This window comes from Kryptolebias marmoratus, linkage group LG23 (genome assembly GCF_001649575.2).
Source record: "Kryptolebias marmoratus isolate JLee-2015 linkage group LG23, ASM164957v2, whole genome shotgun sequence".
Taxonomy (NCBI): Eukaryota; Metazoa; Chordata; class Actinopteri; order Cyprinodontiformes; family Rivulidae; genus Kryptolebias; species Kryptolebias marmoratus.
The window spans coordinates 7361652-7378439 of NC_051452.1; the positions used below are offsets into that span (position 1 = coordinate 7361652).

The following is a 16788-nucleotide window of genomic DNA, read 5'->3' on the forward strand; positions in this document are numbered from 1 at the left end:
CTGCACATTTTGGCGTAAAGTTTGCGTGTTTCATTTTAAAGCTGAGGGACAAGAAATGGGACAAAGGTTTTGATCAGAATAAAAGCTATGAATCCTATTTCTTTGCCCTCACAGAGTAAGATCAAAAACTAAAGATTTGAAGCTTAATTTTCTGTCTTTAACATTCAAACTCTTCGCTGCGACTCGGTACGAATCGGAACGACGAAGCAAACACACGAGCAGCTTCTGTGTACAGTAGTAGTGACAGGTTTTATTGGGAATGACAACATACATTAGTACTTTCTTAATTTAACCATGCTTGTTTTTCTTTTTCGCGTGTATGAGGGGGGGCGGGCGTAGCATCTCAAAGAAATATGTAACATGGCAGCAAATAACGAGGAAACACGCTCCCTTCTTCTGTGGCGACTCAGTAGTACGTCTCCTGTTCCACCCAACCTAAACGCCAAACGAGACACAGCCGGGGTCAGAAACAACTCAGAGGAGCTAAAATCAGCTTTCAGACAAAAACTACAACAATAATAATAATAATAATAATAGCTACAGCCTGCTACAGGATGATATCATCCCTCAAACTGTCAAAGAATTAATCTGAATAAAAACTTTCATGTCGACATTTTCAGGTTATCTTAAATGTAAATCGTGATTTAATTTAAATGACTGAAACGCTGACGCGTCTCTTAAAGGTGCAATTTAGCCTTCATGCGGCGTCACGCTAAGCTTTTATTTTGAAAAACCCTCTTGGTAGTTAAAGGGAAGTTTCGGTTCTTTTTTGAAGTGGGCTTCTGTGGAAAAGTCACGATGAATCTTACCTGCTGCAGACAGCTCTTCGAACGGAGAAATAAAGAGTTTTAATTTTGACCTGACTGTCGAGCTAACGGCTAATCTGAGCATCTACGTATGGGGAAGTACCGGACACCGTGCGGGAACCTGGAAGCTGAAGCGGGAGAGGGTGAGGCGTTCCCACGGGATCTTCCCGATGGTCGGAACTCAGCAGGGACCAAAGTGGACCCACATACAGGCCGATAAACTGACATTAATTTAAGATATGACCACATTCACGGACAAAAAATACTATTTTCCCAAACTACGGCTGTTTAAAGAGCTACCTAAAGCAGGTAAGATGTTAATGATTCATAGTTTTTCCACAGAAACCCACCGTGAAGCGGGCGAGGTGTTCCTTTGAGTGAAAATAAAAAAAGAATAGAGGAGTAAAAGCTTTAAATTGTCCTTTATAATTTACAGATTATAATCTGAGGCTTTAGAGCTCGCAGCAGAAGATGATTTGCAGCTTTTAGTTTGTTTTTCGTGCACAAAAAGGCCTCAGAATGGGGCACATTTGCTCGTTTTTCGCAGAAAAGCCTCGGTTGTTGGAAAACAAGTCAGTGGAACCTGTTTTTTCTGTCTTCTGCGAACACATTATTCACCGATCTGTGCTGTGGGGCTCAGATGCAGCAGATAAAAAAAGATGGCAGCGCGCCCTGCATGCAGGTTCTGCTCCGCCTCTGGGGTCAGAGCGAGGCCTTTCTGACGGCTCAGCTGTGGACGTGAGAACCCGTTATTCCTCTTCATGCTGTACATTTTCTGTCTGAATGTTGTAAAAATCATCCAACTTCGAACCATCAGGAAGGCCGAAACGTTGCTGCTGTTCTTATTTAATCCCTCGCGGCGCTCTTTGGGAAATCAGCTTAAGCGACAAAATAATTTTTAGTTTTTTTTTTCTGATTATCTCTCTCCCTGAATAAAACAAAGACAAAGACAGCCCACTTACCGCCCGGGTTGCGTCGGAGGATGTACCGTCGGACTTCATCATAAACGAAGATGAGGAGGGAGTAAGGGAAGGCACAGAACCACCAAGAAGGCCTGAGGGAATAAAGACGGAGAGAATTACAACTCAGAACGTGAACTCGTCAGTAAGAGGCACGTCGAAGCTTTCGGGCCGAACGAGCGGCTTTTCAGAACCAAACGTGACAAAGTCAAAAGATTTCTGAGCAAAATAAAGCAGAGAACCTGAAACATCAAGTCCTCTCCTGCTAATGAGCACTTCATTTCAAAATAAAGAATCCTAATTCTGAAAAAAGCTGCGTAAAATATAAATAAAAATATAACGCAATGATTTGCAAATCTCATGAATCTTATTTAATTTACAGTGGAGCGTATTAACCACACCAAATGTTTAAACTAAATTTGTTTTAGTATTTATAGGTAAAAAATAAGGTAATTTTGATTTTTTTTTCCCTCTGTGCAGCATCTCCTCTTCTTCTCCCATCTGTCTGTAAACATCTGGAGCTGAGGGAGCAGATGTTGCTCTAAAACCTGGAGATCCTTTCCAGAGGCACTAATGCACCCCCATACCATCAGAGAGGCAGGCTGGATGGTTTGGACCCGTTCTCCTCTTTGGTCCAGAGGAGACACATCTGTTCACATCTGGCTTCTAGAGCTTTAAGCATCATTTGTGGATGTTCCGTAGTGAATAAAATAAGAGATTTCCTCTGTCTTAACCGGTTTTTAGAACTGCAGTTTTACGTTTATTTGCCAACTTGAGAGCTTTAAGGCTTAAAATGCAAAATGAACTTTGTTAGAGAGGAAAAACAGAAACACAACCAAAGGTGAGGATGGAAATGAAAGAGAAAAAAACCACAGCAAACATGAAGACGAGACAGAAATAGAGACTTGATGCAAAATGAGAACAGAAGATTGGTTAAACATCGTCTTATAGCCTCAGAGAAAGATGAGTGTGTGAGAAGGGAGGGGAAGAAAAGCAGAACAGATGAGAGGAAATAATAATGAGTTGTGAGTGTAACTCTCGAGATAATGAGCTCAATGAGCCCCCCCCCCATCTCTGAAGTGGAAATTGTTCGTGCCAAAAGATAACACGACTTGTTTTTAACAAGTTAATAAAGCAAAGAAACAGATGGGGTTTAAAATTCACGATTGGAAAACCTATATTTAAACCGGCACGGACAAAACAAAACCAAGCAGGAATCTTTGAAATCGGCGCTTTGCTTACTTGAGGGGGTACATTCTGAGGGCGATGTCCATGCCCGGGCAGTACGACAAGAAGGCAGCAAGAGCGGTCTCCTCAAAGAGCCCGAAGATCAGGATTCGATTCCTGCAGGAAGGAAAAGCCAGGATATTAAAACAAACCGATCACTCCCTGAAGGAACGCATGTCACCCGCCGCCATTCACGCCAGAGCTTCAGGCTGAGATCACGTTGAGCCCAGAAGGGACGGCAGCGCCGCCGTTTGGGTCGAATCTTATAAATCAGGTTTTTGAGCGATGTCGTGCGACGGAACCGAGATGTGTTGAGGATGACTCTCAGCTACTACTGCACCACGTTTGAGCTCAGTGTCTGTAAAACTGGCTGAGTTGCAGCCATTTTTGGGTTTGCTAAGGTTAGCCGTGGCAGCCATCTTAACCTAGAAGGTCGGCTGAATAATGAGGTTGACTGTGAGTTTTGCACGTACTTCATCCCCTGCTGCACGATGGAGTTCCTCCTGGTCTTACAGATGATCAGATCGGCCCACTGCACGATGACGATGCTGGTGAAGAACGCTGTGTGGCAGGTGAACTCGACAATCTTTCTTCGCTCGTACGTCTGATGTATACAAGGAGACAGAAGGATCAGAATCAGAATCAAACGACGGCAGAGAGGAGAGCCACGGGAGCTTGACTGACCCACTGCTGTCCGTAGCTGTCTTCCAGGTCGTTGATGTATTTGTCGTCCCAGAAGACTCTGATTCCAAGAAGGTCCATTGGGAGGAAACCGTTTTCAGCCAAGATCACAAAGTATGTGAAGAAGCCAGCTGTGGCCTGCATCATGCCTGATGAGAGAGGGGCAAAAATGAAACCTGACGAAAAGGCAGAGCGCTGTGCCCACCTGGGATGGTTCTGCAGACTCTGCTAATGAGTTTATGTGATTTTATGACAACCCCGATCCTGATAAAGTTGGGACGTTGAGAGAAATACAAATAAAACCGAATGCAATAATTTGCAAATCTCATAAACTCATATTTTATTCACCAGGGAACAGGAAGCTGTGGTTTAGATCGTCTTCCTGAAATATGAAAGGCCTTCCCTGAAAATTATGTCATTTAGATGAGTTGTTCCAAAACCTGGAGATCCTTTCCAGAGGCACTAATGCACCCCCATACCATCAGAGAGGCAGGCTGGATGGTTTGGACCCGTTCTCCTCTTTGGTCCAGAGGAGACACATCTGTTCACATCTGGCTTCTCTGCCTGATAGAGCTTTAAGCAGCGTTTGTGGACGGCACGGTGAGCTGTGTTTACAGACAGTGTTCCTGAGCAGGACCAGAACCAGAACCTGGTTTTAATGCAGTGACTCGGTCTTTTGCAGACTGGTGAACCTCTGCCCATCTTTATTTTTGAGATTCAGCTCTTTTTATACCCTGTCAAAATGCTCCTCCAGCTGTTTCTTATTTGTACCACTTCCTTTTACAGCCTTTTGTTGCTCCTGTCCCATTTTTTTAATGTGTTTAAGCATTTGATATGTTGCATTTGATGGGTTTATGAGATTTGCAAATCATTTCATTCTGTCTATATTTGCATTTTACATAACATCCCAACTTTTTTATTTGGAGCTATACATGATAAATAATCTACTGGTTACCGATTTGCCCGTAGGCGATGCTGATGAGCCTCTCATTCACCAGTTTGTCCGTTTTGGGGTTTCGGGGCTGTCTCTTCATGATGTCGCTCTCAGCTGCTTCGTAAGCCAGGGAGATGGCAGGAACCTGGGAATAATTTGACGGGAAGAGGAAATCAGCTCTGGATTTAACCTCATGGAGGCATATTTTAGGGTCCGACAACCAAAGGAGCTCACCATGTCAGTTCCCAGATCGATACAGAGGATGGTGACGGTCCCCAGAGGCAGAGGGATGCTGGCACAGATGAAGAGGAGGAAGGGGGTGATCTCGGGGATGTTACTGGTCAGGGTGTAGGCGATAGACTTCTTCAAGTTGTCAAAGATCAGACGGCCTGTCAGGAGCATGTAGAGCTTAATAAATATGGGTAAATCAAAGTGATGTGAGTTCTCATTTTCTTCTTTTTACCTTCTTCCACTCCGGTAACAATGGAGGCGAAGTTGTCGTCCAGCAGGATCATGTCAGCGGCCTGCTTGGACACGTCGGACCCAGCGATCCCCATGGCAACGCCGATGTCAGCTTTCTTCAGAGCCGGGGAGTCGTTGACACCGTCACCTGTCACGGCCACGATGGCTCCCTGCAGAGGAAGAAGAGCGGTGTCAGAATGTGCCTTTATAAAAAAACCTCAACTTTAGCTCTGAAATCCTCGGCCTGCTGATGCTCACCTGTCTCTGACAACCCTCCACAATGATCAGCTTCTGCTGGGGGGACGTCCTGGCGAAGACGATTTCAGTGTGGTGCTTCAGGATATCGTCCAGCTGGTCCGTGGTCATATCTTTGAGCTCACCGCCGTGGACGACGCAGGCCTTGGCGTCCCTGTTTGGGAAGATCACGGCATCTTTACTGTAGCCACGGAATCACATATTAAGACAAATACCATTCCTCATGAGCTTCCTGCCAAGGATGACAGTGGTTTGAATCTATCCTTGTGTCTCTAATCTGAACTGGTCGATTAAAAAAAAAGCCTCGTAAGTGAATTCATTTTGTGACTGAGCAGATTGCAGGATCTTGTTTTTCAAATTAGTGCTGATTCCAGGAGACTTTGACAGCTAAAGAGCCACAAGTAAAACAAATAAAATGCAAGTGAAGTTAAAACCCTGGCATTCCTTGAAGGAATACGTGCCAGAGCTTTGGACTGAGGTCATCTGACGTTAAGAAATGATGGAGTCGTAGCCGTTTGGATAATATTAGTAATGCCGTTCTAACTCAGTCAGCTGAGTTACAGCCATTTCTGTGTTGGCTAACGCTGATTAGCTGTGGCAGCCATCTTGAATTGGGTCGACTCCAACAATCAATCAGCTGTAGACCCTAAAGTTTCATTAAAATCGCTCCAGCGGTTCATGAGACACAACAAGCCTTGATAATAAAACTCACCTGGGGTTGACCTCTGACAGCGGGATGTTCAAACGTGCAGCAATGTCCTCAACTGTCTCGTTGCCCTCAGAGATGATACCCACGCCTTTAGCAATGGCCTTGGCCGTGATAGGATGGTCACCGGTGACCATGATGACCTAAGAGAAAGGGACAAGATAAAAACTTAACCTCACCTCAGCGTTCTTAGCTTCACAAAGCCTTGTGGGACATTTTAATTCCACTATGTGAAAACTCTGTAACACCTTGATTCCAGCGCTCCTGCATTTGCCCACGGCGTCGGGCACGGCAGCACGAGGAGGGTCGATCATGGCCATGAGGCCGATGAAGCACAGCTTCTCGGTGGGGAAGTTCACCTCGTCAGTGTCGAAAGCAAAGCCTTCTGGGAACTGGTCGTCAGGCAGGTGGAAGTGGCAGAAACCTGATTAAGACGAGAAGGAAAATGTTTAACGAATCAACATGCGAGGCCTTCACTGCAAAAGACATCATCAAGCTAAAACCTGTATCTTCTTTTCTGTATTGATGGAGCCTTTCCAGATTTATGAAGCTGCCCATGCTGGAGGAACTAATGCACCCCCATACCATCAGAGAGGCAGAGCGCTAATAACGGGCCGCATGGTCCCGCTCCTCTTTATTATAGAGGACATAGCTTTGTCTTCTGGGCTCAAACTTCTCCAGATTCTTCAAATCTTTAGATGATATCATGAACTGTAGATGATGGGATACAGAGCGGATCCCAATTTTCCATTGAGGAACATTTTTCAGACGCAGTTTTGCAGACTGGTGAGATTAAAAATTCTTGGAACAACAAGTAAACCTGAATGCTGAGAGCAGAGAGTTCTTGTGGGACGATGAGGAGCTCCAGAAAATAACACGACGCCAGGCCGTTAATGTGACAATGTGACAAAAAGGATCTTTAAAATGAACCCTGAATGTTCGAGGCAGCTGGCGTGGTGATAATAAACAGGAGGAATGAGCCACAGCGCTCTGGATCGGCGTGATTTGGTCGTGTTGTTTTATATGACGTACCCAGCACTCTCTCTCCGAGACCTCCCAGCTCCACGTAGGCGTTCTGGAAAGCGTCTTTCATCTCTTCGTCCAGATGCTGCTCTTTGCCCTGAATCATGATGGTGGCACAGCGGTCCAGGATCCTCTCTGGGGCGCCTTTCATCACCAGGATGTGTTTGGTTTCTCCAGGAGTGGTGTTCTTATGGATGGAGAGCTGTCGGACAATGAAAAAAAAAGCAGAATTCATCATTTATGTGAGGCAAAAGTAAATAAAATGCAACCAAAGAAACAAGCCGCAGCTGACCAACTTTAGCAAACACAAAAAAGTCTATGAATCATTCAAGATCTGTGCATTAACTACAGAAATCAACTCTTTCTGTTGGCAAAATATCTCATCAAGCCCTGGATGGATTTTAATGAAACTATCAGGAAGTGATCAAAGGCTGCACATCTACAACTGGGCTCAGCTCGACTCAAGATGACCTCCACAGCTAATCGACCCTGAGCCTTACCTCAGAGAAATTTAAAAATTTAAAGCTACAGCAGCTGACAGTCATTTACTCTGAGCCCGAGCAGATCATGTGAGATATCATAAGATTGCACGATGCTAATTAGCTACAACTCAGTCATTTCTCACCGTAATATTAGCCTAAAACACTGGAATGAAAGGCGGGGGGGCGATATGCATTCTTTCAAGGAGTGCTGGGCATTTTATTTACCTGGTACTTGTTGGTGGAGTTGAATGGAATCTCAGCAACCTTGGGGTATTTCTCTCTCATGTCCTTCACGGACCCGCAGCACAGCTCAATGCTCTTGAGCAAGGCAGCTTCTGAGGCGTCGCCGGCCACGTCTCGCTGTGGGTTTTCAAAGAAAAGGAGTCAAAACGGTGAATTTGATCCAAGTCGCTGACCATTTCAGACATAAATAAAAACCCTGGTCTGACACATTTAATTCCCTCGTCACAGTCTTTTATTTAATTTATAGACCTAATAAGTCAGTGGGACTCAAGTGCCAGCTGTGCTCAAGTCTTAGCCATATATTTCTGAAGACGTATTTAATTATGTTGAATGCTTTTAGTAAAGATTTGTTGCAGAGTTTGGCTGCGTTTGTAGTTCTTTGGATCCAAGAACTGCTCCTTGCCAAATGATAATGCTTCAACACTTCCCACACAGTCACTCTGAGCCCGAGTGCACCGTAGCATCAGACTCAACTGGATGCTTGACGGGGAAACGGCTCGCTCTGCTGAGAGATCCAGAAAGTAGCTTCTCACCTTCAGGATGGGAATGTTGCTCTGCTCGGCCAGGAAGACGGCGCGGTTGCAGAGTCCGGCGATCCTGGCCAGACCCGCCCAGGTGGCGGAGCTCCTGTCGAACGAGGTGCCGCTCTGGTTCTCCGTGGTGTCGGCCTCGTGGATCTGGTTGTCGAACCACATGTGGGCCACGGTCATCCTGTTCTGGGTCAGGGTGCCGGTCTTGTCCGAGCAGATGGTGGAGGTGGAGCCCAGCGTCTCCACAGCTTCCAGGTTCTTCACCAGGCAGTTCTTCTTGGCCATACGCTTGGCGGTCAGGGTCAGACACACCTGGAGGCGGAGTTACCCGGGTCAGTTAACGCTCGGGCTCATTTTCAGAAGCTTCAGGAGACACGAAAACACCCCGACTCACAGTGACAGTAGCCAGGAGACCTTCTGGCACGTTGGCCACGATGATACCGATCAGGAAGATGACGGCCTCCAGCCATCCGTAACCAAGGATCAGGGACAGGATGAAGAAGCTGACGCCCAGGAAGACGGCGACACCGGTGATGATGTGGATGAAATGCTCGATCTCGATGGCGATGGGAGTTTTTCCACCTTCAAGACTGGAAGCCAGCGTGGCGATACGACCCATGACGGTCCGATCTCCGGTGTTGATGACGATTCCTCTGGCAGTTCCTGCAAAGAAAGGAAACTCCAAACTGAATCAAATGCCACTTTTGTTTTCCTCTTCATTTAGTAAATTCTAAAAATCATCACAGATGTTTATGACATATAGTTTAGGATATTCAGAAACGACCTAATTCAGCGTAAAACCGAGGATTATATTTGCAGCTGCTTGCTCCGTACCTTCAACACAGTTGGTGGAGAAGAAAGCAATGTTCCTGGTCTCCAAGGGGTTCTCGTTGGAGAAGTCTGGGGAACGGGTCTGAGGCTCCGATTCACCAGTCAGGGAGGAATTGTCCACCTGAGAAAGAAGACATCGAAGACCGATAAGAAAGGAGGACAAAACTCAAGACGGAGAAAGATACGATGTCTTCGGAACAACAGAAATTATGTTTTCCTTTCGGCTGCTGCCACGGTGAGCGAACTTTACACGAAAGATTTGGGAATTGTTTTACGTCGGCTGGCCTTCCTGACGCAGCCTGGGCTCGAACCTGCAGCCTCAGGATCATGAAACCGTGCCACCGACCACCGAGCGCCCGCAGCCCAAATTTGGGACGATAAAAATAAGCAACAAAAAACAATTAGCAGCTGGTTTAAACAAAAAAAAAGGGGACTAAGAAAACCTGACAACTTCAAAAAAATTAACCAGATTGTTTCCTAACGATGGTTTTCCAGTTTGTGCAACTTTATCCCAACACAACAACGACCGCCCGCTCAGAACATCCCGGGATCTGTTTTTGCCATGGTAGTTTATTTTGAAAGGATTACAAAGTGGAAACCACGGTAATGGGAGAGCTCAGCTTCTCTGCCAGAATATGTGAAAATGAAGGAATATAAACGAAGATCCCCTGCTCCTTTTTTATTAAAATTTTCGAAAACTATGAATGAGGAGCTAATATTTAGACGTTTTTGTGATGGATAAGATGGCAGCGTTAAGTGAATCCACACTGTTTTAATGTATATTTTGCCAGATTTTTTTCCAAATCTGTGGGAGGAGATGAATCCGAAAACCTTAAGAGAAACAGAAAAATAACAGATGACTCGTAAAAAAAAAAAAAAAAAGACGCCTCATTGTTTTTTCATTGGCACCCTCAAACAACAGATTGGAGAAGCTCCTGATGACGGTGCATCGAGTCTGTGATGCCTAAATTACATCTGAATAAGTTATCCGAATCTCGGCTCAACGCCCCTGTTTTGGAAGCGTTTGTGGTGCAGACCTTGCAGCCGTGAGCAGAGATGATCCTGAGGTCGGCGGGGATCCTGTCTCCGCCTTTCACCTCCACCAAATCTCCGACCACCACCTCCTCGGCGTTGAGGTTCTTCTTCTCACCGTCACGGACAACAAGGGCTTGCTAGAAAGTCGAAGATAAAGCAGATTAAGTCAAATTCTGGGCGAAATTAAAGACGAGGAGGGGTCGGTCTGTGAAGGACGGAAAGTTTCACCTGCGGGACCAGGTTCTTAAAGGACTCCATGATCTTGGAGCTCTTGGCCTCTTGGTAGTAGGAGAAGCAACCGGTGATGATGACGACCGCAGACAGCACAATGCCCAAATACAACTACAGAGAGAGGAAGACGAAGTTAATCTTTGAAGGCATTAAGAAATTACATTTTCCCGTCGTAGAGGTGCTTACGTTATCATTTGCAGGTTCATCCTCGGAGGCGGCCTGAATACTGTAAGCGAGGAAGCAGAGGATGGCGCCGATCCACAGCAGCATGGAGAAACCGCCAAACAGCTGCACACAAGATCGAATAACATTCAAGCTTTCCCGGCTGCAGCAAAGCCCCGCCTGGATTTACATTTTCTACCATTTGATTATTGAAATCGCGGCACACCCACGACGTCGAGCCTCACCTGTTTGCAAAACTTCACCCACTCAGGCGTGGTGGGAGGAGGCGTCAGGGCGTTCGGACCGTCTCGGGCCAGAATCTCCTTTGCTCTGGAAGAGGAAAGACCCTACAAGGAAACAGAGATGGTTTTAGCTGTCTATGAAATATTTTGGCAGGCTGACAGGAAAGCATAGTGGTAGGACTGAGTAAATATTTGTATTTCTTCCGAACCAAAGAGACCAGTTTTTTTTTTCTGTTCTCTAACTATCCTTGTTTATTTAAAGAAATAACACGATGAAGGACATAGCTGTCATCCTTTATACTGATGACTTATATTTGGGTAAACATTACTTTCACCTCAGACGACTATTTCAGAAAACAGGTGGCGTTAACTCGGAGTTTAGGGAGTTTTATAGTCCAGAAAGAGAGATAAACGAAGCTGAGTCTAGTTTCTGAACTGAGTGTTCGAGTTTGGACCCGTCTCCTTCCACCTGAAGCGAGCTGTCCAACATGAGTTGTCCATTTTTGATAATTCCCTCTGATATCAGCTCAGAGTTCACAGACAAGGCTTGGAGTTTCTCGAGCCTCCTTGGTGGAATACCCCCCATGAGACGTTGGATTAAAGCTGACAGGAAAACAAAACAAACCATAAGTATGGGAAGAAAGCGCGCACTAATCTGAAAATGACATATAATTACACGTCTTGTGGCAAATAACAGCGTGTGATCCGGTATGAGATCAGGCTGTTGTTGATGAGGTCAGATTCTCTTACAGCGTGTTGAAATGGAGAAACATTCAAAGAGTAACTGCAACAAGACGAGTCTTCCTGCGTAGATGAAACCTTTGTTTTAGGATCCTGGCAGTGCAGAGGTAATATGTTTGTCACTTTAAAAACAGTTTTACGCGCTGATAAGAACGTTCCCTCCGATGATGCAATGAAAGTCTCTTCCTGTACAGCGTGTCTCTGTGCTTTCCACCTCAGCTTGTACTGTGAGATCTTTGTCTCCTGGCCTTATCTGCATCTCACCCTGGTTAGGTCTGTCCCGTATTTTCTGTGAAGTTCATCCAATGTCAGCTTGTGATCATCCTGCGGGAGAGAGACAGAGACACAGAGAGAAAAGCGGAGAATGAGATTGACAGACATTGCGTCACAACAAGCTGAAATCCCTGTCATTTTCAAGCCGCAGATATTATCTCCTCCGAGGATTAAAGAATGCGCAGGCGTGTCCTTCGGGGGAACATAAAAGACAATAAAGCAAAAATCTCCCAGCTGATTGGGATTACGGATGCATGCAGTGACTTTAAGATTAGTCAAACGTTTGTGTAAAACGAGAATAAACTGATGATTGAAGCCCTGAGCTCAGTTATGTCATCCGAACTGTCCGTTTAACACAAGCAAACACTCCATTCAGACTTCTGAGAGCGATACTCACGTCTCTGACATTCTGGTCTGCATTTTCACACTCACAGCTATTAAAAAGAGATATTATCCACAAGCAGCGATTTTTTTTTATTTGCAAACTAAATAGTGAAGTTTAAAATGCAAACCAAACAACCAGAAAGGCTGACGCATTCATGTGCCCACATTCTATTCTTTTTTTTTTTTTTTAAATAAAACGCCTACGGTGAGTGAATGAAAGCGAATTCTCCCAATGCAATTTGGACGATCGGCCATGATACGACTCCCACCTTTCATCGCCGTTGTACTGAGTAACAACAAAAAAAAAAAGAAAGGATTGTCCTCTTCATGAAACACCCCAAGAAGAGATGCCCACGCTGCTTTCTGTGGTGATATGTTGACATCAAACATGCGCTTCGGCTGAAAACACCAATGGAGGAGCGAGAGGCTGAAGTTCAGCTCTTTGGTGACGCGACACGAAACAAAACGACAGCTAAAAGTTGCCGAATTAAAAGAGTACTGTTGTAGATTTATGGTGCATTTTAAAACCTATAAATATGAGGAGAAAACTGAACTGAACGGATGAAATTAAAGAGGTGGCGTAATGTGGAATCTGGCGACTGATAATGGAGGGAAAAATTGTGTTTGAGGTTAGGTGACCAGAAAGCCACATGGTCACATTTTGAATGGGCAGTTTTTGAGAATCACGTCCTAATGCAAAATTGTAGTCTTGGCCGTGCACATTATTTTGTTGTCCAGCTGTCCACACCCTACCAACCTCGGCTCATTTTGTTTCCACATTAGCTGCTGCTTCCTGTGTTTATGGTTCAATCTGTCGGAGAACACTTCAGAAATAAAGACAGGCACATTTGGACCTGTTTATTTCAATCTAATTATTCTTATCGGTGCTGTTTTTAGACCTGGACGTTTGCCTTGGGTAGGTTTAAAACCTGTTGACTCTGTAACTATTTGGAGAAAAAACTTGTTGCATTTTTTTTTTTTTTTGAATATGTTCAAAACTCTCGTGACAGGACTGTTGAGCCTCTGCGATCCACACCACCGTGAAGGTTGTAAGACATTTTGGAGGCTCCTTCATAAAGGCCATTTCGATTGTCTCTTTTTTTTATTTAAGACTTCCTCCCGTCCAATTCAAAGCCTTCATAGAAAACATTAGGCCCCTGGTGCAGAACTTTCATTGAAAAATCAGCCCAAGTGTTTCCCAGTCGATCCAGTTTCAGAGCGAATGTTGACAAAACACTTTGCGTTGGGAAACGTTGCGATGAATAATAGTTTCTGGAGAGTTCATTCAACCAATAAAAAATTCATGTCTTCATCTGTAACTGGATGGCTTGGGTCCGATCATGTGTGTGTGTCAAAGGAAAAATGTGTGTGACTGCACGGTTCTGCCACCATCAGCGCTCAGAAATATGATCGGCATGCATCCCAAATGCGCCATGAATAATCTGTTGAAACGTGCACCGAACTCAAGCTGCTCTTCGAGACTCTTCTGAAGCCTGCAGAGGACGTTTATGGACCTGCTTTCACGCTGCAGACACATTTTGATCACGTTGGGATGGAGCCGTTGTTCGCGGCCCGACGTATATTTAGCATTTTCTTTTAGACTTTGTCACAAAGAATCATATCACCGGCTGCACGTTGCTATGGGGATAGCTCTTATTGTTTTTAGCTGGACTTTGATCACTGAGTTAATTGTATAAAGGGGCAATAATCATTAACGTGTCAGTGACATTTTTACACTTTTTCTGCTATTCTACCACCGTTCAATGGGCTGCGATTATTTAACTACAACTCAAACTAAAGTTACTGGCTCATCAACACTTTGCAGTCATTAAAATGATATATTCTTTGTAATGTGAAGAAATTCTGCAACATTAAAGACAGCGCCTGCTAAGTTAGGGGTCACCAGAGTGGCGATATGGTTGCTATGACGCTCAGGCGTCTGTCGGCGGCGGCAGGACTTTGAGGTCAAGTTGAGGTGGTCAAAGGACAATAATCATTAATATGTCACCAAGATGGGAGTTTTATGACCTAAATCGCTTTCAATGCTATCAACCCGCTGGGTGACATTGGGAACGGATTGCTCCAGGATTCTTATAACAAACAAACAAACAAACAAAAAAGGTTTAATTATGAAGCTAACCATCGCTGTCTTTTTGAAGTGTTTGAGGTTAGTTTCGATCGGAGCTGAAACAAACCGACAGCATCAGTTTCATTTCCGAGGCACAGATCAGCAGCTTTACAAGCTCGTCGTGTTTAAAATGAACTGAAAGGTAACAAGACAGAAATAGATCTCAACACGACCTCTCCACTGAGTTATTGGTAATCCGAGATGAAGGTGAGGCTCGACTCCACCTTGTGAACTGACCTTGTGAAGGACATGCTACGAGGTGAACTTTGCCGTTCCGCAAAATCATCCCTATTTCAGAGAAAATGTCATTCTGCCTTTATGATACAAGAATGAGGCGTTTATAAACCGGTGCTGTGGAGTTACTCATCCCTTCTCGTTTATAAAGGCATGAACTTAAGCCAAGTCCTTCTTTGACCTTGGGAAAACGACTTTGGCAGCGACGAAAAGAGCTGACTTGAGCGGAAATGAACCATCGGCGTGTCCACTGACTGGACCTCCACGCCCATCTAAACCTGACTGCTAACAATTCTGTAACCCTGCGTGAATTAAAGCACATTTACGCAACAGTTAAAGGTCACGATGTGGCACTACAGCCGAGGAAACAACAAAATAAATCTAAAAATGAAGCGTATATTGTCAGCAGAGCGGCCTATTCTACATTTCAGCAATAAAAACAAACTCATATCAGCATGTGTCCCGAGTTAATTACAGCTGCGAACTCTTTAATAACATCTTATTGCATATGCAGCAGTGTAAGTAGCAATCTTTGTGAAATGTGGGGCAGACAGCTTCATCTCATGTGACAATCCATGACTGTAATCGACAGACTTTCATTTACTTCAGCTGCAGGAAAGTATTTACCATTCCTCTGTGTTCGTTTCTGAGCATATTTTATAACGGGCTTCGAGTTTACTCACCAGGTCCACTTCCTTTTTAAGCTCGTCCATATCCTTCTTCTGTTTTCCTTTCTTGCCTTTTTTGCCACTTCCATCCGACGTGGCGGCCAGTTTGTACTCATCTTTCCCTTTCTGGATTGGAGAAAGTGAGACAAGACAAGCTTCTGAATAAGACTGAACATGTGGGGAGGTTGCTCTGAGGCGAGGAAGTGCAGAAAGCAGCGCCCTCTTTCACTGTTCAAACACGCTTCCTGAAAACACGCGTTAATCATTGTCGCAAGGACAGTTATTGCCACAGATCGCAAAAAATTTTCACAATTTCTCACGGCGGATTTGAAAAACGAGGCACAGATATCGCCAGGCAACCCGGTGTCGTTAAAGTTAATTCGCAAGTTGCACCTGAAGCTTATAGGGTGCATGTAAAGCCTAAACTGGACCAGATCATGTGACGAAGTTCTGGTACTTACTCCAAACCCCATGGTTGCAGTGCAGGTCTGAGAGCGGTCAATCCAATTGTAGTTTTTTTAAAACTTCCCCACTCCGCCTCTTTTTTTCCACTCACACACGCGCGCTCTCTCTCAGCCCTGTTGTCTTCCTCACTTCCAGAGCAGAGAAGATACTTTGTTTGGCATTAGCATACCTTTATATCTCCAGCTGGAGGTCTACCTGCCCTTTGGGGGAGGGGCTAAGGGGGAGGGGAGGCAAAACTCGACAGGTGAGTTGAAGGGTGTTTATTCGAACAGGAGGAATCGCAGCGAAAGGGAACGGGTGAATGTTTCTCAACTTCCCTGTTCGGTCCTTATCCTTCTTCCACACATACCCGTCTTCTCTTTCGAATCATAGTTTCACTTTTTTTTCTTTTTTTTTTTTGAACCAAAGCAGCGTTTTGCAGCATTCACGGCTCCAGAAACACTTCTGTGAAAGCCCTATGTGTACCATCTCAGCTTGCGTGTGCTTCGTTTACACTGCAAACAGGGACAAGCCGAAAAGAAAAAAAAAAAGTCAAGATAGCGAAGCTGTGAATGTAAGATACACGGAGATAAAAATACAGCTAAAGAGGTGAAAGTCCACTTGCGGAGGCGACTGATGATCCCGACTGATTGTGTTTGAATAACTTAGAGAAAAGGAGGTGAGAAGAAACTGAAAACTGACTCTTTTTTTTTTTCCATGTGAGAGTGAGAACGGCAGAACGAGGCTGGATAAAAGTGTTACTCATAGCAAAGATAGCACGAGGAATGCAGAGGGAGTAATCCACCAAGCATTTAGCTAAGGTCAGCGTGCTCCGCTGAACAAAAAGACCTCCATTTTGAATGTCTTTCACCTCAAGAACACGTTCATGAGGCGTAAAAATGCCCACGGCTTCCGTAAGGATTAGCATTCATTAATGAGTATTGCAAAACACCAAAAAAAAAGAATAGTTTTCAGAGTTCAGATCTAATTTCAGTGAATCTAGCAGCTTTCTAATCGGTTTAGCTGCGACGGGAGGCCCCACCTCAGTGTTCCTGTGGTTAACAGAAATCTGAAGAGAGCAATAAAGGCTAACTGGGAGGGATTTTA

General features: G+C 44.8%; 1 protein-coding gene across 1 annotated transcript; it reads right to left on the reverse strand.

Annotated features, from left to right (window-relative positions):
- Positions 1 to 230: 230 nt before the first annotated feature.
- On the reverse strand, positions 231 to 15862 carry LOC108242200 (sodium/potassium-transporting ATPase subunit alpha-1). The gene is made up of 23 exons (XM_017426902.3): positions 15699 to 15862; positions 15253 to 15363; positions 11815 to 11874; positions 10813 to 10914; positions 10592 to 10693; positions 10403 to 10516; positions 10177 to 10311; positions 9143 to 9260; positions 8703 to 8971; positions 8312 to 8620; positions 7761 to 7895; positions 7063 to 7255; positions 6279 to 6454; positions 6037 to 6173; positions 5328 to 5478; positions 5071 to 5239; positions 4842 to 4996; positions 4629 to 4752; positions 3677 to 3822; positions 3466 to 3596; positions 3008 to 3109; positions 1769 to 1860; positions 231 to 435 (listed from the first exon to the last, which is right to left on the reverse strand). Exons 1-23 carry the CDS (start codon positions 15708 to 15710, stop codon positions 407 to 409), a joined length of 3072 nt encoding a protein of 1023 aa, XP_017282391.1. The 5' UTR covers positions 15711 to 15862; the 3' UTR covers positions 231 to 406.
- Positions 15863 to 16788: the final 926 nt, after the last annotated feature.

Bases quoted from the DNA above. Each gene is read 5' to 3' on its own strand.
- LOC108242200 (XM_017426902.3), bottom strand. The intron at 9,261-10,176 runs GTCTGCACCACA...CTTCTTTCTCAG, and splicing joins TCTCTGCTCACGGCTGCAAG to GTGGACAATTCCTCCCTGAC. The intron at 8,621-8,702 runs GTGAGTCGGGGT...CTCCGCCTCCAG, and splicing joins GTCTCCTGGCTACTGTCACT to GTGTGTCTGACCCTGACCGC.